Raw genomic sequence first — 24,112 nt, forward strand, 5'->3', positions numbered from 1 at the left:
ATCTTATTGAGGCATTGCATTATTATGATACTATGTATGAACTGTTTATTGAAGTATTTATACATTTAGGACCTGATTTTCAAAAGTATTTACATGCTTAAAAATGGGTTTTACATGTGTGAATGCACTTTATCTATGTAAGTGGGCCTTTGAAAATTGCTACAATATATACTATTGAATTGTCCATAGGTTATACATGTATAAGTGCACTTTATGTGGGTAAATGGCTTTTGAAAATTGCTACAATAGTAGTTATATTTACACATGTGAATCCTTTTGAAGATTACCCCATAAGAATATATTTTATAATGATTTCTTTTTATGTTTCTACTATATTATAGTATTTTGACTATTACATTGTTATGAGCCACTTTAGGTCAAATGTCTGTTTAAGGAAGACCAAACACATGTATAACATAAATTCCAAGTTAAAAAAAGTATTTTGCACTGGATCATTAGCTCAGCTGCACTGTTACATAGGACATCCAGGAATCATTTTTGGACTTAGTCTATTATTCAAGTCAGCATGGGATAGATATCCTGTGAAGGCAGCATCCATAACTCCCAGCAGGGAAGGAGTCATAGATATCACTTGAACGCATTTGGAATAGGCTCTGAAGAGATTGATGGCAGTGGTTCACAACTCTGTCCTGGTGGATCCCCAGCCAGTTGGGTTTTTAGGATATCCGCAATGAATATGCATGAGATAAATTTGCATGCATATTTCTATGAATACATTTAAAAACAATGGCCAAAAGTTTGAATTGAATTCATTGGTGAACAGATAGTCCATGAAGAGCCTATAATAATAAAGGGGGTGAATGATCCCTAAACAACAGATGACCAGCAGTATTCTCTATTACCTGTAACTGTTTCTAAGCCACCCGTGATAGACCCAAATAAGAGGAGCTGCAGTAATCAAGTCTGCTAATCACTAACGCACAAATGACAGATTCCAAATCTTTTCTTTCTCAGAATAGCATAATTGGTGAAACTGTCGAAAAAGAAAAAAGAGGTGCGAGCAACTGCTGAGATCTGATCCCTAGGGGGCTACTTTCAAACTGTTCACAGAAGTGCAAAGTCTGCGGGTACTTTTTAACTACAGACTTTCTACCAGTTTTCAAAGGGTAAACCTACCCTTAGATAGTAAGTCGGAAACAGTATGCACACAGACCTGCACCCGCTATTTGTGCAGGGTACTTTTTCTGGTAAAATATATGACGGTACTTTAGAAACTTCAAAAACATGTATATAAGTGCTAACTCCTCCCTAGCCCTTCACCCCAGGAATGCTTCTTCTAACTTTATGCACAGAGAGAGGGTAAAAAATGTTCAAAGGAAACCCCCCCATTTCCATGAGTAAACCGCTGTTTATTAGACAGAAATAGTTTTGAAAATTGCCTTCCTAGCATCTAATCAGATGCTCAACCTACCTACCATCCCTGCAGAAGCTCTTTTACTAATCATTTATTTGCCCTACTATCCCATATAATTTCACTTGTTGCTGGATTTAACTTCAGCTAATTTTCTGCCAGCCAATCAACAATTGTCTCTAAACAATTATTTGCCTTTCCAATTTCTGAAGGCTGGCTTGAAGATGCAGGAACAACTAGTAGTATATCATAAACGAAAACATAAAACACTGTATTCCATGTTGCCGAAGAAGGTCTGCCAAGGGAGGTAAATATGCATAAACAAGAAGAGAAGAAAGAATGCAGCCTCATGGAATTCTGCATGATGAGTGTCACATGGAGGACTAAATATACCACCCCACAGTACAAACTGGATACAATTTAGTAGTGTAGTCACAGGTGAGCATGGGTGGATTGTGGCCCACTCAGTTTGGGCTCAAGACCACCCAATCAGTGCTGCCTGGTGACTGAAGAAAAGGCCCTACAGCAGGGCAGCCACATCCTGTGGTGGCCTAAGAAAAAAAACAAGACCCTGCAGCAGGGCTGTTGTGGATCCCATCCCATGGCAGCCCAAGAAGAGGCCCAAAAGAAGGGGGAGGCCCTGATAGAGTACGTGTATATGAGAGTGAGAGCCTGCATATGTGTGTGTATGTGTGTGTGTGTTTGAGAGAGCAAGTGAGAGGCTATGTGTGTATGTGAGTGATAGCATGTGAAAGTGAGAGCCTGTGTGTATGTGAGGGAGTGAATGAGAGTGAGAACGCGCGCGCGCATGTGTGTGTCTGTGTGTGAGCTTGTGTGACTGAGAGCATGTGAATGTGTGAGAGAGAGAGAGCCTGTGTGTATGAAGGAGCATGTGAGAGTATGTGTATGTGGGTGTGTGTTTGAGGGAGCATGTGAAAGTCTGAGAGCTTGTGTGTGAGAGAGAGAGAGAGCATGTGAGGGCTCAGGGTGTGAGTTTGTGTGTGTGTTTGAGAGAGCCTGTGTGTGTGAGAGAGAGCATATTTGAGTGAGAGCTTGTGTGACTGCGTGTGTGTGAAGGAGGAAGGGAAGAAGACAGAAGGAGAGAGAAGAAAAAGAAAAAAAAAGATACCTTGAATAAGGAATTAGGAGAACATCAACAAGGGGAAAGTGAAAAAAGGAGACCAGGACCAACTGATTAGAAAAATAAGGTAAAAAAAATGTATTTTTAATTTTTAGAGATTGGAATATGCATCTTTGAGAATGTGCATATCTTACATTTTTGTTTTTTTCTGCAGTTTACAGTCTGGTTTCTTGTGCTTTCCATTTCAGTTTTGTCTGCATGTTTCAGTTTCTAATTTGTAGTCCCTTATTTCTGTTTTAGGTAATGGTTGGTCTGTGTTCTGCATGTGTGACTGAGGTGCAGTATTTCTGCTAGCATGTAGGGATTTCTAGCAGTCTGGCTTGTTTTGTTACCCCAGTAGTGTCGCGCCCGTCAGTCGCAGACTGCTGCGCCCTCTCTGTCTCACCTCTTTTCTTTCTCTTTCCTCTCCTCTGGGCAAGATGGCTGCCTCCGCCTCTCTCCGCCAACCTCTCCGGCGTCCCCGGACCGGCATGGGTGATTGCGTTCGCCATTCTTAGACTGAGGTCACTTAGGGCTCACGCGCCGCCCTCTCTTTTGAATATGTCATGGCGGGAACCTCAGGGGCATCCCCACCGCATGACATCATTAACTCCGGGTACTTAGCCTCCGATCTCCAATCCAGCTACGAGTTAGCAAGGTTTCCGCTCCAGCTAATTTCGACTTCCTTCAGAGACACCCGTTCTGAGTTCTCGCTCCTACAAACCCTCCGGGGTTACGCTGGCTACACCAGGGCGTTCTAGGTACCTGCTCCTCGGGAGAATTATTCGCTCCTACCTACCCTCTGGGGCTACACTGTTCCAGCAAGGACGCTCAAGGCACCCGCTCCTCGGGAGTCTTGCTTCGCTCCTATCTACTCTCCAGGTTTCCCAGCTCATCAGGATCCTAGGTATCCACTCCCTGGGGCCTTGCACTCACCTGCCTTCCTCCTGGGTTAACCTGCATCTACAGAGGATATCTGTGCTCCAGTTTCCGGGCCTTGCATCATCTCTACCTCCGATCTGTGGAGGCCACCTCTCCTACAGCTACCAGCCTTCGTGAGTACCTTCTCTCTTCAGTCTCTCTGCCTTGTCTCACCACAGAATAGATTCTCGGTGTACTCCGCTCCACGGACCACTACCGGATCTACCATCACTGACTACGTCATCTGTGACTGGGTTCTCGGCCTACCCTGCTCCACGGACCACTACCAGACCCTTCACTTCCAGCTTCTGGTGAGACCTTCTCTGCACTTGATACAACTCAGTGCCTGGACTGAACTTCATCATCAAAGACCTACTCCACTTGCTGAGGAACACACCCCGCTCCTTGGAACTTGCCAACTGCTGTATAATAAAGCTTCTATTCTCTCTGTGGTCATTACTGAAGACTCAGCCTATTGCTATATTTTCCTCAAGGGGCCCCTCCCCGTGGTTGGAGTCAACAATATAGCAGCCAAGGGTCCACATGTCAAACTTACAACAAGTAGGTGGTGTATTAGTGTTCTAAGGTGTGGTGCAATATTTCCATGGCTACCTTTTCATAAATAAGGTTGCTGCTGTTTGAATTCTGAGAGATAGTCCTGATATGGTGTGGAATGGCCACTGAATGGCCACCATTTCTATGGATAAGTAGTGGGTGGGATAAGTAGTTAGCTGGTTAAGTAGTGGGCGGAATAGGGGTGTAATGGGGAGGAGCTGCTTAACCAGCTAACTTAGGCCTGGATTTATCAAAATGCACTAAATATTGCATGTGATAGGAAAAGGGCATGTTTTATGGTAATAGACTGTTTATCGCAAAGTGTGCTATCTTAGTGCTTTGCATAGGTATTAGCGCAAACTGTGATAAGTTTTTCACACTTTGCAATAAGTGCCAGAATTGTTGTATGAGAGAGAGAGAGAGAGAGAGAGAGAGAGAGAACCTAGCTATAAGGCCCTCATACTAGGTAGGTATTTATACATCTATATGAGGCCCACCTAGCTACTCGAAGTGAGGTTTAGGTATTAGTGTAGGGATTAGAGGTCACTTTGACATTCAGAGTGCGACGTACGAACAGAACAGTGCATTCTTGTGAAGATTTGATGACCTTCGGAGTGAGGAAACTCACCCAGAGCCATATTGCACATATTAACGCAAATGAAAAAGGTGTAGTTAAAGCTGTGCAATATAGCTTCGCAAATTGTGAAGCCGGCCCATTTGGCCAGAAATCCTGCCCCAAACTCCTCTCCTTTTCCTAATTTGCATCGCACCATGCATTATGGTGTTTTCACATGCAATAAAGGCATTTTCCCATGCATTAAAGGTGCTTTTTCCATGCGAAAACCCCTTAACGCATGCGAAAACACCATATAGCACTTTGATAAATTACCCCCTTAGCCAGATAAGTGGTGATATTCACATTACTCCTACTAAGTTAGCCAAATAAGTTAGACCTACTATCGAGCAGGTCTAAAGTTAGTTGGATATGCCTCTATAGCAAACCTTAAAAATATCAGGGAGTATTGACTGGTGTGACCATTCTGCTGAATATCCCTGCTAAATAAGTCAGAGAAGTTTATCTGCCTAATTTAGGCCTGGATTCATCATTCTTTGCAGCCTTTGCACCACGGCAATGTGCTGGCTGCCGGCTTTTGCACCGAATAGCGCCATCATGAAAGGTGGTGCTATTTGGTGCACTACTGCCAATGATAACGTTACTAACATTATCGCCGGCAGCAAAGACACCGCCGACTCCGCCCCTCCCCGCCCTGACTCCTTCCCTCCCCCTAATTTGCATTTTATCGCATGCGAAAAGGCCCTTTTCACATGCGATATGGCCTTATCGAATGCGTTAGGGCCCTAACGCACGCGATAAAGCTTTAGAAAATAACCCCCTTTAGCTAGCTGTATAAATGTCTTTCTTTTTTTTAATTTGTTTTTGAATTACAGTATTTTCTGTTTATTTTATTTATAATTAATGCATTTTATATTGTTTGTATTATTGAAATATGTTGTAAGTCACCATGGGTGTTTTGGTTGGGAAGGTATTTGATAAATAAAGCTACTGCTGCTGATAATCACTTATAGATCAGCCCTCTCACACTCAGCTCTGCTAGTCTCTTCAACAACCAGCCATGATCTTAAAGTAGGCAAGATGACTAGGGAATCACTGTTCCTATCTGCTTGTGAGTGGATACTATTTGTAAAGGCCAGCAGCAAGGTCTCTGTGCTATAACTGTAGCGAGACCCTGATATAGCAGACATGAAAACCACCTGTAACAGTCAGGTAGCTGAATGATTATTATTAATATAAAAAGTAGAAAAGAGGTGCTCATAGCCACTGTTACGACCAAAAATGATGTTTTCAAACATTCATCAAAGGTGTAGGTACTGCAAAACAGTATTTCAAGCAAAATATACCCCAAAATTCTGAAATTCAGTCCTAATAACTAGAACCTTCAGCAGGGTGATATAACACGACTACACACCTTTTCACATCGTGTACAATTTGAAGAGCAGTTGTTAATGGCCCTGTTAATGCAATGACTCCCCCCCCCCCCCCCACACACACACACATCAGTTTAGAACAAAAATCTTATGCATAACTGACATAACATGAAGTAAAATATTGAGCTTGATAAATGTTCTAGTTAGAAGCAAAACACTGAACATTTTCAGTAACTTTGTTTGTTTTGGTATTACCTAGTTTTTCTGTGTATGTTGACTAAAAGATTTTGACATGACATTGCTCAAATAGGGGTAGATTTTTAAAAACTGCTCGATCGCGTACTTTTGTTTGTGCAGCAGGCGCAAACAAAAGTACGCTGGATTTTATAAGATATGCGCATAGCTGCGCGTATCCTCTAAAATCCTGGATTGGCGTGCGCAAGGCTGCCGATTTTGGGCATCCAGCGTGCGCCAAGCCGCGCAGCCTGCCTCCATTCCCTCCGAGGCCGCTCCGAAATTGGAGCGGCCTCGGAGGGAACTCTCTTTCGCCCTCCCCTCACCTTTACCTCCCTTCCTCTACCTAACCCACCCCCCCGGCCCTATCTAAACCCCCCCCTACCTTTATCCATGGATTTACACCTCCCGGAGGGAGACGTAAATCCACGCGCGCCAGCGGGCTGCTGGCGCACCGAGACCCGACCCGGGGCGGTTCCGGAGGGCGCGGCCACGCCCCCGGAACACCCTGGCCCGAAACCACGCCCCCGGGCCCGCCCTGAAATGCCACGCCCCGCCCCCAAAACGCCACGTCGTTCGGCCCCGCCCCCGACACACCCCCGTTCAAAAACCCCGGGACCTACGCGCGTCCCGGGGTTCTGTGCGCGCCGGCGGCCTATGGAAAATAGGCGCGCCGGCGCGCAAGGCCCTGCTCGTGTAAATCCAGGTGGATTTATGCGAACAGGGCTTTTAAAATCCACCCGGCAATGAATGAAACCCCTTGATGCCCAATTCATGTTTTTTGTTTGAGCATATAGCTTTGTATGCCAGGAAAGTCTTAACAGGGCAATGACTCTTTATGAATTTCAAGACAACACACTGAAGAGATTAATGTAGAATATTATGGGATCCATATTCAGCGGCAGTTATCCAGCTAAATGTCGCCTTTTGAATATATCCACCATGTATCCAGCTAAAGTTTAGACGGATAACTCATTATCCAGCTAAAATTTAGCCGGTTAATGTAGGGGGTGTTCCAGTGTGGAGTTAGGGTAGCCAGATAACTTATCCTTATCTGGCTACCCTAATCTTACTTACTCGTTAGCCGAATAAAGTTATTTAGTTAAGATAGTCAGGGATATTTAAAGTTGCAGCTGTGCCACTGAATATAATTAACTTTGCAAGTTGGCCAGTGGCTGAATATTATCCACTATGAGTGCATATCCTTATGATATGCCAAATTTTCAATCTGTGTCTAAGCAATATGCTTTTGGAGCTATACCACTGGAAATCTACCTGTGGAACGAGCAGGAGTTTTTCCTTTTCAGTATTATACAAAATTATTCTGCTCATGATATTTCCAGCTTGATCATTTCTTTTGCCTCTTTCTACTTTTTGTGTGTTTTGATTCATCTATGGGAGGCATTCTCAACTTGAGAGGTGCAGGATTAGATAAGTGAAGGCACACATAGGCTGTGCCTGGAGGAGCAGAACCTGTGCACCTGGTAGAGGGCAATGCCTTTATTTAATAAAATAGGTTAAATGAGTGTAAGCAAAGCCCCATGTGAGTCTAAGTGCCATGTGGTATATGGGAAGTGAGCTCTTGGTGCTGTGGTGTGGTGAACCGCCTAGTCCTACACCGACATGTGTACTCTGGGACAGGACTGGTCAAGAACCTCATCTTTACTAGCCCCTTTCCCTACAGGTTGAGCCCTTGGTGTCTGGTGGCCAGCAGGACTTAGGCAGAGGACCCACAGAGTAAGGAGTTCAAGAGAGACACACTGGAGATAAGCCAGGGGTCAGAGCAGGCAGCGAGCAACAAAGTCCAGGTCCAGGCAGAGGGTCAGAGGCAGACGGCAGGCAAGAATAGCTGAGGTGCAGGCAAAGGTCAATGGCGGGCAGCAATCAGGAATAGTCTAGGTCCAGGCAATGGTCAAGGGTAGGTAGCAAGTGAAATGTAGTCAAGGTCCAGGTAGGGGTCAGTCCGAGGTGAGAGTAGGAGCAAGGTAAGGAAGATTGATCAGACAAGGGAGGCTGGACAAGACAAGACAGATTGCAGGGTTGTCCCACAACTGGCCAAATGTTACAAGTACACAATATATTTATTTTCTCCATTTATTAATCAGCCCAAGATTTACAATAATTCAAATAACTATGACATACAACAATACAATAAAATCAAACAAAAGAGATCTCAAATATAACCATAAAAATGCAGATATTTGAATAAAGCGTATTAATGAAAAAACATATTTGGCTCTGATTTGCTCTGCTGAGGGCATATTTTGTATAGCTTAGTGGAATATAAAACTGAATAAATAATAATTGGGGAAAGATGTTTGTTAGAGAAGACAAAACATAATAATTGAGGAAAGCCTAAATTTCCATTGAATTAAGAATGCTTGTTTAGTTTTGTTTCTTGGCTTTCTACAGTGGGAGTTTCACTACTTGGGATTCCCTGTGGAACCGCAGACGGAATACCACATCTATGCTTACAACATACCAATAGCTAACATCAATGAGGATCCGCCAGGATCATCGTATAATATCTCTATACCAGGTACTATCATGCAGAATGTAACAAAATGAAATAATTTACATGATATATAAGTGAATGTTATGATACTAAAATATTTCCATATACAGTCATTTAGCAATGTTACAGAGGTTTTAGTAGGCTGTGATCCTTTTTAAAGGACCAAGAAATATAATGCAGCATGCACAAAGTGACCTGTGTGGTCTCAAAAGCTTAAGCACTACAATGTAATTTTTGTTGATTCCTTTAAAATTTATTAAAATCTGCTAAGACTTCAGTCTCCTCCAGGACCAATTACAGCTGTATCAGAAAGTAAAGCTAGCTAAAATATGTAAAAGGCTGTGTTTTGAATGGTAAATGTTATGCTTTAAAAATATTTTGATAGCATTTTTTGTCTTAAAATAATTGGAGCTGAACAGAGAGAACAAAGCAAAGTGGTTGCTGGTATAAGTGGCAAATTGGTTTTCAGAAAGATTTGGCGTGAGTTATAGAGCAGGGGTGAGAAAACCCCTGAAGGGGGGGCACACTGACTGTCCAATCAGGAAAGAAAAACAATGGCTATACTGTTGAGTTTCCGTGCCTTGGAGGCACTGCAAGATCAGGAAGGATGGGAATTGCCAGGCTTCATTGTAAGCATGCCACAGCTTAGCCATGTGTCTCTTTGGGTGGGCCAGGGAGAGGAGCTGCATCTGCTGTGGTGGGCCCAGGTGGAAAGGAAGCTATTTAGTCTGGGGCAGAACTGGACATGGGAACAGCCACTGTGGTATTCCATAACCCAGGAGGAGCTACCATCCTCATGCCTCAGCCCAGGAGGAGTTCCTGCTGCCGCCAAGTCCTTACCCAGGGAAGAGATCACAGCTGTTGCCTGCTGGAGGAAATGAGGTTGGGGAGGGGGAATGGGCAAAGAGGCCCAAGAGAATGAGGACGTGGAGGGGAGAGATGGAGGAGGCGGGGAAGAGAGAATAAAGGCAAAAAGTGTAAACTTAAATAAGCAAATAAAAAAAATGAGAAAAAAAAAAGTCAAGCAAACTAAAAGAAAAATACAAAAATAGAGAGAAAAATAGACCAAATTAATGAGAAAAAAAGCAAATAAAGTTGGGCAGGGTAGGATGGAGATTTTCTTAGCTCCTAAAAAATGTTGGCTGGCATCTAAGTTTTTAAAACAATTTTCCAGGCCTTACCAGTGTGGTGTGGAGTGTGTTTCTCTGGTGTGCTTTGGTCTGCGTGTGTGGTCTATATCTCTGTGTGTGACGTGTCTGTCTGCCTGTGTGTGTCTCTCTCTCTCTCTCTCTCTCTGTCTGGGTGTGTTGTGTCTATGCCTCTCTCTGTGTCTGTCTTCTGTCTGGGGCGGTGTGTATCTGTGATTTTCTGTCTAGCTGTCTCTGTGCCTATCTGGATGTTTAGTTTGTCTCTCTCTCTGGGGTGTCTTTGTCTGTCTGAGTCTATCTGGGTATGGGGTAATTGTGTCTATTTGTGCATGGGGTCTCTGTGTCTGGATGTGGAGTGTCTGTGTCTGTCTGGATATATGATATCTGTTTCTCTCTGTGTCTGGCTTGGTATGGGGTCTCTGCCTCTCTGTGCCTGTGTGTTCATGTGAGCTTACTCCTTTCAGAAACTTGGCTTTGAGCCACTGGTTGGCAGTGTGGCTGCCTGGTGAATACACTTCACGTATGCAAGGGTGTGTGTGTGTGTAAGTGTATATATATATATGTGTGTATTGGTTTGTCGTTCCCCCCCCCCCAGATGGGTTTATATATTAACCCATCTGGGGGGCCCAATCATTTGCATAAATGGAAGGTGGGCCATGGCTCAAAAAGTTTGCTTGTCCCTGTTATAGCGCTTGCCTCTAGGCCTTCAATGGCAAATCATTTGCAGCATATATCAACAAGGAAAACTTACATCCAGGATTTTCTATTGAAAATATTGGAAGAGTTTCATAGGCAATGCTGGAGAAATTTTAGCACTGGGAGCAAAACTAGAGGAAGACTTTGAAAAATGTTTTAATGTATTGTGCTGAATTGCTTGTCTATTCTGCTATTTTTAATGATGTAAATCGCTTTGGGGAGAAGTGTGTTATACAACTTAAAAATAAAAATGTATGTGGGAGGATAAAGATCTTTACAACTGGGCAGTTTATATCCATCCAAGAAGGATACTAAGGGCTTTGGCCATTGTTTCGACTCCTATTTAGAGGGGCATTTAAACTAAGAAAGCAATGAAACACAAACTGCTCTCCGCCATAAGCAAAAAAAAAAAAAAAGCAAGGTAAGCCTAGAAGGGATAACAGACAACAAAGAGGAGAGAGCCACCAAGCCAAAGGAAAAATATGAAGAAAACAAAATGAAATAAAGAGAGAAATGTGAGGGATCGTAGTGAAGAGTCAAGTAGGCAAATGCACAGTCTTGTAAATAAAATGATAAACCTGGAGGTCATCATGGCAAAGGAAGACTTGGATATAGTTATAGTCACCCAAGTATTGCTGTAATAGAAACCAGGATGGGATGTGACTATCCCTGGCTACTGTGTCTTCAGAAGAGAAAGAACATAGAAAAAGCAGAAAGGAAAAGCAGTTCATGTCTGAAACATGATAATAGCAGCAGAAATAAAGGGAGAGCAGGGAGAACATGAATTACTGTGGCCTGTCCTGTAAAAACCTCAAAGAGATTCTACATACATGGGAGTGTTATACAGACTTCCTGCAAAGGGGGTGGAGGTGGAGTCAGACCTGATAAGAAGCATCACCAGGATTATGTGCCAAGGGAAGGCCCTGTTGGTAACTGGCTTCAATCTGCTGGTGATGTCAGCTAGAAGTGGAGGACTCCTGGATGACAATGTCATTGAAACATATATAGAAACACAGAAACATAGAAATGACGGCAGAAAAGGACAAAATGGTCCATCTAGTCTGCCCAGCAAGCTTATGATCTCATGGTAAGGGAAACGTAAGGCCTAGTAATGGTTGAACTGCTTTGTTCAGCCTTCAAATTTGAACTGAACCATATCTTTGGTACTTGCATGTAATCTGCTTTAAAGTGGCTAACCAGTCAAAAAAAGGCAGAATGTAAATCAGAAATTAAATACTAAAGACTAGGGTCTTGGACTTCAGGACAGCAGACTTCAAGAGGATGAGAGAAAATGTTGAGAAGGCTCGGTTGGGATTTTGAGAGCTGAAGAATAAAGAGGAACTTTGATCAGCCGTAAAAGGAAGTACTGGGAAGGCAACAAATCTTTGTGCAAGGTTAACAATGGTAAAAGGAGAAAGAGACCAATATGGTTCTCTCAAGAAGTAGCAGAAATGGAAAGAGCTAAGAGGTTAGCATTTAAAAAAAAAAACACAGGAGGAGGAAAAGGACTGGCAGAATTATCAGAAAAAACAAAAGGGAAGCAGGAAGGGCACGTAGAAAAGCAAAGGCCCAAACAGAGGAGAAAACTGCTCAGTTGGTAGAAGAAGGGGGTAAAGCAAGTTTTCTTACTGTAAATAGTGTTTTCCATAGATAGAAGGATAAATTAGCCATTACATGTGGGTGACATCATCTGGTGACACCGAATGGACCTCTTTCTCCTAGCTAGTAGAGCTTTTGCTCTACTGGGTCAGGTGTTGCCTTGTGAGCCCTCTCAGTCAATATTAGAGCTAATTCTACCTAGGTAGTCAACTCTACAGGGAAGCAGGTGGCTATTTAGTATGGATAATTCACTCTGCTATCTACGGAAGCCACCATTTATGTAAACAAACTTGTTTTTTTCCATCAAATTAACTATTACATGTGGGGAGTCCCAAGCTGAGGGTTGCAATGGAGCATTTACTGAATAAGCAACCCAGACTCCACTGTGGAGAGTAGACCACTGAGTGAACAAGCTACACAAAACAGCTTGTCTGAATTTACTGTCATTCTTTGAGAGATTGTCCTGACAGTCATGGGGCGCAAAGTTGCATGACCAATTAGCAACTTTGCAGATGTCTTCAAGTGGTATGGCTCACTGATTACCCATTGATGCAGCTATGGCTCTAACTTGATGAGCCTTGATTGTGTCTGCAATTTGGAGATCTGCTAGCATATAATGGTGCAGGATGCAGTCTCCTAGCCAGTTGGACAATGTACATTTGGCTATTGCTATGCCCAATTTGTTAGGATCATAAGAGACAAATAGTTGCAAAGCCTGACAATGTGGCTGAGCTCTTCTTTTGAAGTAAGCCAAGGCTCTTTTACAATCTAAGGCCTGGATTTATCAAAATGTGGTAAATATCATATGCGATGGGAAAAGGGGTGTGTTTTATGGTAATAGGGAGTTTATTGCAATAATACCTATGTGAAGAGCTAAGTTACTACAAATTGTGATCACTTTTTGATAAGTACCATTTCCTACATACAACCACTGGGGGGGGGGGGGGGGGGAGAGAGAGAGACTCTCTACCTGGGTAACATCAAGCTAGGTTGAGAGAACATTGCACAAATCTCATCTTTGGGTGAGTTTCCTCACTCCGAGGGTCATCAAATGTTCACAAGAGAGCACTTTTCTGTTCATACGTCTCACATTGAATGTCAAAGTGGCCCCTAACCCCTACACTAATACCTAAACCTCACCTCGACTTACTAGGTGGGCCTCTCATAGAGATATAAATACCTATCTAGGGGCAGGGTATTATAGCTAGTCAGTCAGTCAGTCAGTCTGTCTCTCTCTTCTTTGCACCATATGATATGGTGCTATTGCATGCAATAAGCCCTTAACACATGCAAAAACACTTTGGTGCATTTTGATAAATGATGGGGTAAGCTATGAAAGGCTTTCTCACCTTCAAATGCACTTGGCCTCAGGAAGAACATAGTACAATGGCTAGATTAATATGGAATGCTGAAACTACTTTTTGGTCTTCTGAAATGAATGGAGGGGGTCCCACAAATGAAACAAAAATATGTCTCATTCATTTGTGTTTCAATCAAGTCAATGGCACATTTTAGCCTATAGTTGTGATCTGTGAATAAGCAGATAGAGGTAACTATAACAATCAACTCTTAGATCTGTGTCCTCACAGCCTTATCAGAGCTGAGTCAGAGCTGGCACAGAAACCACAGGTAGGACAAATGACAGTGCACCATCATTTTAAATAGCCTATAGCTGCTATCTGAATCAAGTAATGCTGACCTACTTTTATGTAAAGTCTGAGCATGTGCAAAAAGCTGTTTGCATTTCCTCTCTTGTTGTTGGCAGAAAAAGACATGTATTTATTTATTTATTTATTTATTTTTATATTCCACTTTTTGACACTTCAAAGTGGATTACATACAGATTCTGTAGGTATTTCCCTATCCCCAGAGGGCTTATAATCTAAGGCCTAGTGCCACTAAACTGAGACTTTTTTTGTGGGATGGGTCCCATTATCTCGGTGTAATGACTCTGTAATAGTGGTACCCCTCTCCTGAAAAAAGATTGTGGCTCTATGATGCATTCTTTAGCCTCATAGCCAAACACTGTGAGACAAAAGAACATGGTGAGCAGCCCTTTAGGTGCTATGATGGCCCTATCCTCAAGGGACTGCCATCACCATAATGGATTGCAACCTAAAAAAAACAAGTGCTGTGGCTGAAAGATAAGTTGAGCAGGATTCAGGGCTGACCCTCCCTGGATCAACTCCTCCATATAAAAAAATAAGTTTAAAATTCACATGCAACAACGGCCCTCCCTCCTCTCCAAAGTTGAACATTAAAGTCATTGGTGGGTCAGGGATACCCCCGCAACCCCAATAGTTCCTAAAGTTGTTAAGGGTATAGTGTATCCCCTCCAGCACCCCCCACTCCCTGCACCCCTAGGCACCTCCTTCACTTCCTGAGACTCCTCCTGCACCCTGAACCTTTAAAAAAAAGCTGAAGGTCCCTCATTGGAGCTGGGGAGCCCCCTAGCACCTTGCTTGTTCAACGCCATTTTTCAAAATGGTGCTGACGTTACCTTGCCCTACCATGTAACTGGAGCAAGGTCTGGGAATTGGACCTCAGCTGTTTTGCTCCTCTCTTGACAGGAGTCCCATTTTTGGGTTGCAAAAGTGGGGTTCCTCTTGAGAGGAGCAAGACAGCAGCAAGACTGGCCAGATCACCCAAAGGTTGCAAAGGTGGGGCAAAGGGCAACAACAACAGTGGCATGACCCCGCATCCCCAAGGCTGTACAAGAGGGACAAAGTGGCACCAAATGTGGCATGAATAGCTTGAGGCAACATGAAGGGTGATAAAAGTACCAACCAAAGCAGTGATAGAGGGTGAAAGAAACTAAAAGAGTGGCATGAAGACCCGAAAGCATTATGAGATGCATAAAGCAGCCACCCAAAGTACCAAAAACACCCCATGGCACCAAATGAGGCGCAAAGAGCACCAACCAAATTGGTAGAAAGCCCTAGCCAGGCAGAAATATTTTTCCTCTGCACATCCCTATATTTTGATAGACATTACTTCCAAAAGAAATATTACTTTCTATGTTAAAAACTTTAAAGAAGCCGACTCCAATGGTTCAAATGGCCCGTTTGGGCTTCTTAAATCCAGGATGTGTCTCAGTCCCCAAGACTTCTTGGGGATAAAGAAGTAGCAGGCCATCCATTGCTCCTTCCATGTGACAGGGGCCGACCAATGGCACCGGTAGCCCCTGTCACATGGTAAGGGCAAAGGGCCACCGGCACCATTTTGTTTACTGGCAGCCGATGGCCCGAGAGTGGGCGATCACTCCCGGCACCCCCGCTGGATCACCAGGGACTTTAGGCAAGTTTTGGGGGGTCGGGAGGGTGGGGGGGGGGTTTTGTAATCAACTAAATTTAAAGGGTTGGGTGGGTTTGTTTTTTTTTTAATAAATGTGCCCCTCCCCCCCCGCGCTAACCTGAACAACGAATTTTCCCCAAAGTTCAGGGAAAATCCATCTCGGGATTCGGGTCCTCCAACCCATGCTGAATTGGACTATTTCTTTGAAATTTTCCAATTCGGCAAAAACGATTGCACATCTCTACTGGTGGAGATCATTGTTGCTGGGTTTGAAAGGAGGGGGGGGGGGTCAAAAACTTGGTCCAGGCTTTGGCTGGACTTACTGTATTGTCTTCAGTTGATGGTATTCATACTGTCAAACACATATTCAAAAGCTATTTAGAAGGATAACTGAAAAGTTATGCATCTAAATGGCTTAGCTGTGATACTTGGCAACTTATCTGGCTAAATTCTAGACAGATAACGTTTTTTAAAATCTAGCTAGAATTTTGCCGGATATGTCAGCGGTGTTCCTGGGGCAGGTGGTAGGTGTTCTAGGGAGGAGTGAAGTTAGCTGGTGAATCTAATAGGCTAACTCTAGTCATTCTGCAGGCAGGTCTAAAGTTAGCCAGAAATACCTATCCAGCTAACTTTTAAGACAGCTGGGGATATTCCCTATTTACAGGCCGATACAGTACAGTGTGCTCCGGCTGAGAGCACTGTTAACCCGCGTTTGGATGCGCGTTTTCGACATGCTAGCTTTATCCCTTATTCAGTAAGGGGTAATAGCATGTCGAAAACGCGCGGCCAACCTCCCTGAAACTAATAGCGCCCACAACATACAAATGCATGTTGCTGGCCCTATTAGTTATTCCCGCGCGATTCACTAAGTAAAATGTGCAGCCAAGCCGCACATTTTAGTTTCAGAAATTAACGCCTGCCCAAAGGCTGGCATTAATTTCTGCCGGCACCGGGAAAGTGTACAGAAAAGCAGTAAAAACTGCTTTTCTGTATACCCTCCGACTTAATATCATGGCGATATTAAGTCGGAGGTCCCAAAGTAAAAAATTAAAAAAAAAAAATTTAAAATCGGCCCACGGCTCACAGGTTGAAAACCGAACGCTCAATTTTGCCGGCGTCCGGTTTCTGAACCCGTGGCTGTCAGCGGGTTTGAGAACCGATGCCGGCAAAATTGACCGTTGGCTGTCAAACTCGCTGACAGCCGCTGCTCCTGTCAAAAAAGAGGCGCTAGGGACGCGCTAGTGCCCCTAGCACCTCTTTTTACCCCGGGCCCTCATTTAAATACTGAATCGCACGCACAGGAGAGTGGCCTGTGCGCACGCCGTGAGAGCGGGTGAGAGCCAGTAGTTCCCACAACTGTCTTGGGGGACTCGCAGCCAGTTAGATTTTCAGGATATCTGCAATGAATATATATGAGAGATTTGCGTGCACTGCCTCATTGCATACCAGTTCATCTCACACATATTCATTGCAGATATCCTGAAAACCCAGGGGGGTCCTCCCAGGACAGGTTTGGGAACCACTGACTTACACAAATGAAAGTGGGTAAGGCCATGGGACACAATAGTGTACTTCCCAGAATACTAAAAGAACTCAAAGCACTGACTGGGCCTTTTGCTGCTGTGTTCAACTCCTCCTTGAAGATGGGGGGAGGTTGTGAGGAACTGGAAAGTGGATGTAGTCCCACTAATACAAAAGTGGAGACAGGGAGGGAGTGAGCACCTATATATCTGTTAGTCTAACTTCAGTAGTTGCCAAAACTATAGTAACAATACTAAAGAAAATGATTCTGCTAACCAAAAAGCTAATTGGCACTCACTGGTCATAGCTATGTATAATTACAACTTTGATCGTTTGCAGTAGACTGTACTTTTTAACTGAGAAATGGTCATCAATGAAAACCATGACATTTTTAAAGGAAAAACCAGCAAGTCTATAAAAAAAATCATAACAAATTATTTGCAAAGATCACCTTTTCAAAAATATTAATTTGCATTTACAGGTTGTAACAATAGCACTATGAAATATGTGGACAGCTGTGTAGCAACAGGTATGTAAATATTTCTCTGTAATAATCTCAGATACTGTATAATGAGAATTTAAAGCAAAGGTTATTCATGCTTGCATCAAAAAATGCCATGAATATGAGGACATCCTATTAATATGAATGCAAAAGTATTTTCATTTTATTTGAAAAAACAAAGCCCATCAGTCTTAAGGGAATTGACTGGGAGTTGAGAAAATGACCATTGAACACTTGGTCTTGCACCTGATTCATCAGTTGGATTGCTTCAAAACCACCTACTTAGTGGTCAGAAATGTGCTGAGGAGAAGGAAGAGGAAGAACTTTATGTAAATGTAGAAAATGTGCATAACTACATATAAGGGGAAAATACATCAGGCTTGAGATAACTTGGGCTTGTACAGATACATATGCAAGTTTGTGTTTCAGTGAAAGGTTGAGGAAAAATATGAATAATGCCCTAGAAGTATTGAATGATGTTTGTTCTTCACTGGAAAAGTTCCAGTTGAATATTTTATTGTTCTTTATAAAATAAGTTGAACAGAGCAGTTTGGCTTTTTGCAGATGGCACTAAAATCTGCAACAGAGTAGACACCCCTTAAGGCAGAGCTTTCCAAACTATGTGTCGGGACACGTTAGTGTGTCGCCTGCAGTGTGCAGGTGTGTCGCGCAAGCCCGGTCAACTCTGATGCGAGTTTGAGCTTTTTTTTTTCTAGAGATTCACTTTTTTTTTTCAGTTTATGGGTTGCTTATTATTGGGTGATTTTTGCTGTCAATCGCGTTTTTTGGGGGGGCTTGGTGGGTGGAACGAGCCCAGCCATCCTTGCATTGGCTGCTGCTGCCGATGAGGCCTGGCCATGAGGAGTACTGACTGCAAGCAGCAGTGTCTGGTGATCATGGAAGGGAGTGAAGCACTTAACTGGCAACAATCAAAAAGACGAGGTACATGAGTGTGGGGGCCAGACATGTGCTGGGGAGAGAGAGATGAGTGAGTGGGGGGCAAACGTGCTGGGGGGAACAGACATGTGCTTGAGGGGGAGAGATATGAGTGTGTGGGGGCCAGACATGTGCTGGGGGGAGGAGAGAGATGAGTGTGTGGGGGACAGACAATTTGTTTTATTATTGTTTCTCATAAATTATAACAATAACATGAATCTTGGAATATATATTTTTAATATAAATTTAAGGTTTTCATGAGATAGGTTGTGTCGTGAAACATTTTATTTATGTATATATTTAAGGAAACATACATAAATTGTCGAAATATGTTTCGTTCGTTTAACCTTTAACCTCTGGTTTACTAGTAGACTGAATTACCGTGTCGTGAAATTATGTTTGTCTAAAAAGTGTGTCACCAACATGAAAAGTTTGGAAAGCTCTGCCTTAAGGAGTAGAGAGAATGAAAAGTGATCTAAGAAAACTTGAGGTCCAATACCTGGCAGTTAAGATTTAATCTAAAAAATGCAAAGTAGTGTACTTATGGTTCAGAAATTAACAGGAACAGTATGCAGTAGGTGGTGAAGAGCTTATGTGTACTGACCAGATAGTTTCATATGATCTCAAGTTAGCAAAACAGTGTGATAAGGTAGTATCCAGAACTGGGAGGATGTCTGGATGCATAGGGCAAGGAATAACCTGTAGAAAAAATGAGGTGATGCTGCCTATTTGCAGATCATTGGTGAGGTCTCCCCTGGAGTACTGGATTCACTTCTGGAAACCATATCTCAGAAAGGATAGAGAGAGGCTAGAAATGGTCCAGAAAACGGCAACCACAATGGCGCAGGCTTTGTACCAAGAGTCTTATGAAATGAAACTGAAGGAACTTAATAATGTATACCCTAGAAGAGAGGCAAGGCAGGGGAAGATATGATACAGACATTTAAATACCTTAAGGCAGGGGTGAGAAAACTGGGGGATGGGTACCCCAGGGGGTGTTGAACAATCCTGAAGGGGAGCACACCAGGGAAGAAAATAATGGCTATGCAGTCCAATATCAGTGCCATAGAGGCACTGCAAGTTCAGGAGGGAGCTGCCAGAACATAGTGATGTCTTTGTTAAGCCATCTGTCTCTTTTGGTGGGTCCAGGTGGGGAGCTGCTTACTCTGTGGCAGATCTGGACATGGCAACAACCACTGTGGTGTTCCACAACCCAGGAAGACCTTGCCACCCTCAACCCAGGAGCAGGGAGAGGGGTCACAGCTATTTCCCACTGGGAAAAATAAGTGGTGAGGCTGGGGAGAGGACGGGCAAAGAGGCCAGAGAGAATGAGGAAGTGGAAGGGAATGAGGGAAAAAGGCAAAAAGTGTAAAAAAAAGTTAAATCAAAATATGAAAAAAATTAAAAAGACAAGCAAACTAAGAAAAATACAAAAATAAAAATGTGTGTGCTCAATGTGCTGCGGAGATCAAAAAGCAAACAGAATGTTAGGAATTATTAGGAAGGGAAGAGTGAATAAAACAGAAAATGTCATAATGTCTCTGTATCGCTCCATGGTGAGACCGCACCTTGAATACTGTGTACAATTCTGGCCACCACATCTCAAAAAAGATATAGTTGTGATGGAGAAGGTACAGAGAAGGGCAACCAAAATGATAAAGGGGATGGAATGACTTCCCTATGAGGAAAAGCTAAAAAAATTGGGTTGTTTAGTGTGGAGAAAAGACAGCTGAGGGGGGATATGATAGAGGACTAGAAAATCATAAAAGGACTAGAATGGGTCAATGTGAATCGGTTATTAACGCTTTCAGATAACAGAAGGACTAAGGGGCACTCCATGATGATAGCAAATGGCACATTTTAAACAAACTGGAGAAAATTCTGTTTCACTCAACACACAATTAAGCTCTGGAATTTGTTGCCAGAGGATGTGGTTAACTAGGCAATTAGTATAGCTGTTTTGGCTAAGTTCTTGGAGGAGAAGTCCATAAACTGCTATTAATCATCTTGGACTTAGGGAATACCCACTGCTTATTATGAGCATTAGTATTTTGGGATATATTTAATGTTTACTTATTTGTAACCTGGATTGGCCACTGCAGGAACAGGATGCTGGGTTTGAAGGACCCTTTGTCTGACCTAGTATGGCAACCTCTTGATTTCTTAGAAAAATAGGAAGAATGAGCAAAAACAATAAAAAAAAGCCAGGAAAAAAATGTTGTGCAGGGTAGGATGGAATTTTTCTCCATTCCTAAAAAATTTGACTAGCACAGAAGTTTTTTGAAAAAATGTCCAGCCCTTACCATTGTGGTGTGTGGCCTGGGCGTGGTATGGAGTGTGTGTCTGTGTTTTCTATGCTTTGGTCTGTGTGTGGTCTATGTCTCTGTGTGTGATGTGGTCTGTCTGCCTGTGTCTCTGTGCCTGGATGTGTTGTCCATGTTTCTCTCTGTGTCTGTGATGTCTGTCTGTGTTTTTCTGTCTAGGTGTGGTATGTCTGTGTCTCTGTACCTGTCTGGGTGTTGCATTTCTGTCTCTGTGGGATATCTTTGTCTCTCTGTGTCCGTCAAGGTATGTGGTAACTGTGTGTGGGTGTGGGGGGGGGGGGAGGGTCTCTATGCCAGTCTTTATCTGTTTCACTCTCTGTCGGTCTGGGCATTGGGTGTCTATGTTTCTCTGGGTGCGAGGTATTTGGGTACAGCGTGTCTGCCTCTCTGTGCCTGTGAATGTGAGCTTACTCCTTTCATCAACTTAAAGAGAGACAAAAAGGAGGCTTTGAGCCACTGGTTGGCAGTCAGGCTGCCTGGTGAATACACTTCATGCACGCAAGGGTGTGTGTAAATAAGAACTCACTTTGGGGGTGCCAACCAATTGCATGAATGGAAGGGAGGTATGGTTCAAAAGGTTTGCTCACCACTGCCTAAAGGTATTAATGCACAGGAAGATGTGGAACTAGGGAGTCACAATATGTAGCCCTAAGGAGGTAGATTCAGGAGCAATGTCAGGAGGTATTTATTCATAGAGAGGTTGGGGGATGCCTGGAATGCTCTCCCAGAAAAGGTGGTGATGCAAGGATAGTGACAAACTTTAAAAAATGTATTTATTTATTTATTTGTGGTATTTACTTGCTGTCCTTCCAAAAAAGATCAGAACAGACTAAAAATATATAGTATGTACATATAAACAATAGAATCTTCACATACAACATACTATACGGCCCACAAACTTACTGACATGTATCCTTTTGAAACCCAAGACAAAGGGCTTGTGCATTAAAACTCACACTCAATAATGTTTTAGAGTGCACATAATGGGGTAAACCCAGAGGATCCCTAGTGGCAAGAGAATGGTAATGAAAAACTGAGCGACCGTTGCAGCCCAAGCCAGCAGTATATGACTGCATTGTGCTTCCTGGAAGGCATGGGGTAACCTGCACAGAGCAGCAGTTGCAATCCTAAAGAGGATACAACAGGACTGGGGTTTGGGTTCCATGTGGGAAGTTGATCTACTTTGGGAGATGAGCCTAAAATCAATGCTGGGCAGACTAGGTGGCCCTTTTTGGTCTTTATCTGCTGTCATCCTGTATTTTCTGTGTTACTGCACACAGGAAGCCTTTGGCATCCAAATATAACTAGCTATCAGATTAAGGGAGCAATGGAAGTGAATTATACTGTCAGCAGTCTTGCAGATAAATATCGTATTCAACTGTTCAATTGCGTGGAATCTTTCGCACTTCTCATTTCCTGTGACATCATTGGAAACATTATGATTTTTAAGGTATGTCTTTCTCTGTAAATGTATTTAAATAAATAGCAATTTATGGAAGTAATTTCCAAAGAGATATGTGTGTGTATAAACATAGTATGCACACATGTATATGCTGTTATATATACTTCAAGATTACATGCATACTTGCAGTGTCATACATAAACAATAACAGGGAAAATAAGGGGCGGGGGGGGGGGGGGGTCTAAGGGTGTTCGGAGTTGGGATTCAAAAGTACACATGCAAGTTGTTATTTTGTTTAGAAGACACTAGTATAAATGTCCATTCATGCCCTCTTATGTGAGCAAATGGTGTATTGTGGAGTTTTGAAAGCTGGGCTCTATATGTTGTGCTGTACAGTATTATGTCAATATTTACAATATCACATGTAAATGTGGTCTATGAACCTTGTACTGCCAGGATTTGGGGTGCTCAAAGCAATGAGACTGAAATGAAGAAATCCTGAATAAGGAGAGCAAGTAGGTCCTTACAAGATATGTAAAAGAGGAGCAGTAGATAAGATATGGAATTCAATATGCAGCACTCTACAATTTGTATAGGAGTGTGTTGATAATATGGTGCCATGATTGAGTCTGGTTGGAGAGTAGAATGGGAGACAGAGGTCATAATAAAGCAAGGTTTGCTGAATTTGTGGGGTATTTTAAGATCGGAAAGCGATGGGTGGATACTTGTCAGGGAGAGCCTGGTTCTGAAAGCATGCTTCCATGTTTAAAGTCACTCCGCATGCAGAGGGAACATTGCGACTCAACCCAAGTTGTGTGAGTGCTGAAATGATTAAAAATAGATAATAACTGATACTATGTGTTTTTTTATAATCTTATTTGCATTTAAATCTAATTTCCAAGACAAAATTTCTCATAAAAATAGTAATAAAAGATTAAATAATCATAACAAAAGAAAATAAGAAAAATAATAAATAATCTTTCCAATACTAAAGTCCTCTAATATGATAAGGCAGGAGAAAATAGAAGGTTCCTCAAAAGAAAATGACAACATAAATCATAAGTAAACAGGCTACCAAGCTCTAGTACCAACTTTACAAAATAACAAGGTGGGATTTTCATCTTCAGATGAAGGATCAGCACCAAATCCTGCAGAAGGACAGTTCAAAAAAGACATATATTGCTTGCTTACTGTAAATCTAAATGTACACATTTGCAGGGAAATGTTAGAAAGAACATAGCTCCAATGTGTAACACTCTGGAATGTAATAACAAAACTGCTTCCTCTTCTTTTGAGTGGCCTTTGCCACATCAGGAAAAATCCTTCTTCTCATCTTCTCAAACAAATCATTCCTGTGTTTGAAATATATTTTTAAAATCCAGTCCTGGTCAGATTCAACCACAGAATTGACTGTTAGTATTAACGGTATAACATAAATTCCTCCAGAACTTTCTAGAAAAGCTGATAGATCAAAACTGCCCGATGATATAGGGGATAAATCCTCATTTCCTACTTGCTTATGCTTTCTAATCGGTAAAGGTATATGTAAATTTTCAATCGCAATCTACAAGGTTTCTAATGTGAAAACCTCAGGACATGGCATATAAAAGTCCCACTGTCCAGAAATCAATCCAGCAGGCTCAATCTGTGGTTGAGATGAAAAAGGCAATCCAGAATCAGGTGCTGCACCACATAATGAAAGTGAAGAAGATTCCAGTACACTGGAACAACAGAGCCCTGTTCCCACTGGGGCTCTGACCATGCCGAAGCTGAGAGTGCTATCTTCTAAAGCAGTGGTCCCCAACCCTGTCCTGGGGGCCCACCAGCCAGTCGGGTTTTCAGGATATCCACAATGAATATGGGATTCATTGTGGATATCCTGAAAACCCGACTGGCTGGTGGGCCCCCAGGACAGGGTTGGGGACCACTGATCTAAAGGCTACGGCAGAGCTAATTCCAAACTTGTCACATGATCTCCAGGTGCCCTCCTAATTTCTGGGATAAGCGAGATTTCATCAGCCAAGGA

The 24,112-nt window shown here is 42.8% G+C and overlaps 1 protein-coding gene across 1 annotated transcript in view; it reads left to right on the forward strand.

Moving 5' to 3' along the window:
- The window catches only part of IL17RB (interleukin 17 receptor B), a 50,293-nt gene that overhangs the window by 19,531 nt on the left and 6,650 nt on the right, over positions 1–24,112 (forward strand). Inside the window, exons 5-7 of the mRNA XM_029597508.1 lie at positions 8,562–8,688; positions 17,404–17,451; positions 21,965–22,134. Coding sequence (XP_029453368.1) covers positions 8,562–8,688; positions 17,404–17,451; positions 21,965–22,134 — 345 coding nt within the window. The remainder of the gene's footprint in view (positions 1–8,561; positions 8,689–17,403; positions 17,452–21,964; positions 22,135–24,112) is intronic.

The sequence above is a fragment of the Rhinatrema bivittatum genome, chromosome 4, assembly GCF_901001135.1.
Source record: "Rhinatrema bivittatum chromosome 4, aRhiBiv1.1, whole genome shotgun sequence".
Taxonomy (NCBI): domain Eukaryota; kingdom Metazoa; phylum Chordata; class Amphibia; order Gymnophiona; family Rhinatrematidae; genus Rhinatrema; species Rhinatrema bivittatum.